This window comes from Leiobunum rupestre, chromosome 5 (assembly GCF_980474605.1).
Source record: "Leiobunum rupestre chromosome 5, qqLeiRupe1.1.hap1, whole genome shotgun sequence".
Taxonomy (NCBI): Eukaryota; Metazoa; Arthropoda; class Arachnida; order Opiliones; family Sclerosomatidae; genus Leiobunum; species Leiobunum rupestre.
The window spans coordinates 8,153,710-8,158,251 of NC_143388.1; the positions used below are offsets into that span (position 1 = coordinate 8,153,710).

Sequence of the window (4,542 nt, forward strand, 5' to 3'; positions counted from 1 at the left end):
TTTGAAAACGGCGACTTTTAACAAATGTTTTTCAGGATAACTACTTTGAATACTGCATTGTTCATTTGTTTGTTTTATTTCATACTTTGAAACACGTTATCCTTAGAGACTCAGAGAAGGCGCCAGCTACAGTAATTGCTGATTGGTTGTTTGAACTTTCGATGCCATCACGTGGGAAAAAAGACCAAGTGATTCCCCCTTTTTTGTCTGCCCCCATTCTCCTGCTGGCATCACGGTGGCACGTTAAAAACGTTTAACATTAAGCCGATTGCCCGTGTTTTTTCTTGGAAAAAATGGTCAAAACCCAAAATGCAACCACCTTTTAGCTGATTTTCGTATACGGACTAAAGGTTTAACAAAGCAGCCCAAAACTAGCCCAACAGCCCAAATTGTTTTCTCCCGAAAACGAATCTTCAAAGAAGCCCAATTGGGCTGTAAAAAAGCCCAACTGGCAGCTCTGTACAGGCAGTTGGGGGGGAAAAACGAAAGTTCGTCTGCTAAAAGCAACGACTCTACAGCTAGTTGGACGGGTAATATTTAGTCTTTGGGAAAATATTTTCCAGGTTGCTTGAGTCGACCATTTTGGGCGCGATTGCAAACATGGCGAATATGGATTGTTTTAATGTTGATTTAAATTCTAATTTTAATTCTTCTGAATATTACGATAGTTTAGAGCTTAATGTCAAAAGTAGGTACAGAGAAAAAATATCATTCATTAATGATACTGATCCATATATAGTCAAACCGAAAGATTGTCATTTAGTTAAGCCTGAAGAGATTGAAAGTTTTAGTTATTTGCCCCCAATAAACTTTGCAGATATTTATCTGTATTTAATTGAGGGAATTTCACCTTTCACGAAGAAGAAATTAAAGAACTATAAAAGTTTAAATGCGTATAACCTTTTTGTTTGTGGATTTATAAGAGACGTGATGATGAAAAACGTTGATGGTTCCATTTATATTCTTGTTAAAGCCACTGTGAGTATCTTCACCAGTATCATTTATATGTAGCGTAACATATATATTTATTCTGTTCGTATTCTTAAGGTAATGCACTCCCAAAGATTAAGGGAAACTCCCTTAAAACCTTGGATTATAACAGAGCAAGATGGCACAATTGAATCTGGACATTGCACTTGCATGGCAGGACTTGACGAGTCCTGCTCACATATTGCAGGGCTGTTATTCTACATTGATTATGTCGTTATGAAAGATAACGCTCTGAAGGATGGAGAAAACAAATTCTATCTTCAAATGAGCGAGAGTGAATTGAAACTGAAGCAAAATCATGCCTATTATTATCAAGTTCAGACGCAGCTATTTGTAACTCAAAGAGTGTATGCGGACTTTTGTGTGTGGACCAAGGTGGACTTCCATATTGAAAGAATATATCCGGATGAGGATTTCTGGGCAATTGCACTTAGTAAATCAAACCCCAGAAAGAAAAAAAGTGGAAAGAAAGCGGTTAAGTCATCCACTGAGCTCAATATTTTATTTCCAAATAAGAGGAATAATTCAAACAGAATGTCATCCCCATCAAAAGATTTGAATACCCAATCCAAAGTTCGTATCAATTTCTCTTCACCATCGACATCTAGGATCCCCAACTATTCATCCCCATCGAAAGATTTGAATACCCAACCCAAAGTTCCTATAAATTTCACTTCACCATCCACAAAAAATCAGATTACGCCATCCACACCCAGTGCTTCTCAGAATATAGGATCAGCAACTAAAGAACTTGTTCAGTCCCCTTCAGAACCAAATAACTCTAGTCAATGTGAAGTCTGGTGCTATTGCAAACTACCCGAGTCTGGTGATATGATATGCTGTGATAACCAAAATTGTGCTATTGAATGGTTCCATATTGAATGCCTGAAAATAAAACGGATTCCGAAAGGAAAATGGTTTTGTGCTGAATGTTCAAAAGTTAATAGGGAGAACAGATCAAAGAAAAGGAGGCTCCAAATGTGATTTTCCATTTACTGGTCATTGTTCCTATATAAATTCAGAAATTACATTATTTTGAAAAATGAAAAAATAAATTTAAGGTCTCAGTTATAAAAATTGATTAATTTATTCAATAGAAACTACTGATGGGGTAAGATTTGTTAACGCACAGCACACGGTAGCAATTTTGTCAATTGTAGCAATATTTTCATCCGGGGCCCGATGTAGCAATTCCACGGGAACTTTAGTATGAAGTATTTTATACTTTTGTCGTAGTTGCCCGATAACTCTTTCAACATGAATTCTGACATTAGCTAATTTACGTGTAGTTTCTACATCATTAGGGGATAGTTGTTTTTTTCCACGGGTAAATGCTGGGTATTTTATGGATGCACAATAAAATCCGACTGAATCGTCAATATCAAACCCCCTATCAGCGAGAACTAAATCTCCAGGAATTAGTTTTTCTAAAAACCCACAATGTTCTGTTAAATGTTTATCCGAAACACGACCACCCCAACCTTTTGAAATATAACTTATGGATCCTTGAGGTGTAATACCAATTAGAAATTTTACAGTGTTATTGTGTTTATAGCTGGACCACGTATTTGCTCGTGTTATAACACTGGATGGTTTGTCTGTGAATACCTCAAAACAATCTATGATCACTGCACATTTTGATCCAAATTGCTCTCTAAAACACATTGGCATTGTTGCCTGTAGTTCGTCTCTTTCAGGCCACTTAATGAATCGGAAAAGGCGATTGTACAATGCATTTAAACAATTGTAGAAAATTCTGCTAACAGTTCTTTCGGAGATAAAAAACCTGTACGCTAATTCCCTATTTGATGAAGCCAATCGTAGTTTCATAACTGTCAGTATAAATTGTTGGAATGGTGTTAGCTTGGAGTTCTTGAATAAGAACGGTGAAATTTCTTCAACTAAAATATCTAAAAGCTCCAAGCGTTCAAGCCCCGTGAAGAAAAGAACTTTTTCATTATCCCCAGCAAAAAATGATGTACTGAATCGATATTTTTCAATATCCTCAGCTTTAGATTCAATTTCCAACGTTGCTATTGATAATTGATTTCTACAAAGGCTTAGCATTTCCTTTACTTGGTCTAACTGTAAAGTTAGGTTTTCAATTGAAGATTTCAATTCTTTTAATTCAAACTGGGCTGCTTCTAGTTCAAACTGAGGACAGACTCTTAAAAATGTTTGGGAAAATCCATCTGTGAAACAGCTATCCGTTTGCGTTGCGTGCTCATCGAAGGTGGTTTCTGTTTGAGTTGAGTGCTCATTGAAGGTGGTTTCTGTTTGAGTTGAATGTTCCACAAAGTTGGGTTCTGTTTGGATGTATTCGTCTGTTAAGCATGGTTGGGTAGTCTGTGTAGATAAATTTGCATATGTTGGATATATATGTTCTTCAAATGTATGATCCATTTCTAGTAAAGAAACGTTTTCACCAAAAGACATCAAATTATTTTCATTAATAATGGAGGAATTATCATCAAGCGACACAGTGTTGAATTCTGCAGCAGTAAGCAGGGTATTAATTTTTGGCGTAGATGTAGCACCTGGCAGATTTGGATTTAAACTATTTCTACACTTCGTAGTTCTGGGGGTATCAAAGTAGTGCAGCTTAGCACTTTTAAGTCTTCTTTCATAGCGCTCTAGCTTGTGATCATTGTCTTCAATTCCACTAGTTCCGTCTTGAATAACACTAGATTGATCTGTTTTTAGGTAACGACTTGGAAGCCAGTCAGGATGTGTTGCATCGTAGAGCGTTGATGGTTTTCCTTAAACAAAATAGTGTATAGTTTTGTGTTTTAAGCTCTTTTGAGTTAAAAAATTAGAATACCTGAAGCGAAATGCCTTGAACAAATGCGAAGTTTTTCATCGTACCCATTAAGCCTTAGTTTATTGACCCATAGGCGCTGCCTATCAGATGATAATTGTTTTGTTTTATCCCCCTGGTTTTGTATAACGTTTGGAATCCGGTAAAAACTGACCTCCTCCGATGACAATCTTTCCCCTGAACAACCCTCAATACAACAACGCTTACGTTTTTTACCCATTAAAAAGATCAAACCTAAATTGATGATCCAAAATTCCTATCACGAAAACGCGCCCAATATGGCTGACAAACGAGAGAAAAAATAGATAATAGTTATCCAGCTCTTTCATAGATGGCGATACGATCGCTATTTTTATCCCCCCGTTATTTTAGTTCCCCTATGACGTTTCATATTTCCCCTCTGCCTTTACTCACACCTTTCCTCAGGTAGACTAGGAGTTGCGATAAAAGATGTATTGGAATATTCAAATTTATTTGGCATGTATCAAGAGCTTACCGAGCCAATTTGATGTATTACCCGAGGGGTCAGACACTTGCCATTATTTTGTACAATAATTTTGTTGAGATTTTGGCGATTTATCATTAAATTTTGAAGTGATTTTGGGATTTCAATGTTAATTTACCATAGAGAGAGTTAAAAGATTTTGCGATTTTAGACAAAGTACGGAATTTTGGTAAATGTCCGACCCCTCGGTATTACCTTAAAAGTGTTTGTCAGTTAATTCTACACGCTT

The 4,542-nt window shown here is 36.5% G+C and overlaps 1 protein-coding gene across 1 annotated transcript; it reads right to left on the reverse strand.

The window, feature by feature from the left end:
• Nucleotides 1-2,054: 2,054 nt before the first annotated feature.
• LOC149943469 (uncharacterized) lies at nucleotides 2,055-3,591 on the reverse strand. The gene has a single exon (XM_090175713.1). It carries the CDS (start codon nucleotides 3,424-3,426, stop codon nucleotides 2,077-2,079), a length of 1,350 nt encoding a protein of 449 aa, XP_090031839.1. The 5' UTR covers nucleotides 3,427-3,591; the 3' UTR covers nucleotides 2,055-2,076.
• Nucleotides 3,592-4,542: the final 951 nt, after the last annotated feature.

What these genes read in the sequence shown, in the direction of transcription:
- LOC149943469 (XM_090175713.1), bottom strand. Translation starts at nt 3,426, where the DNA reads ATGTCTTTTGGTGAAAACGTTTCTTTACTAGAAATGGATCATACATTT.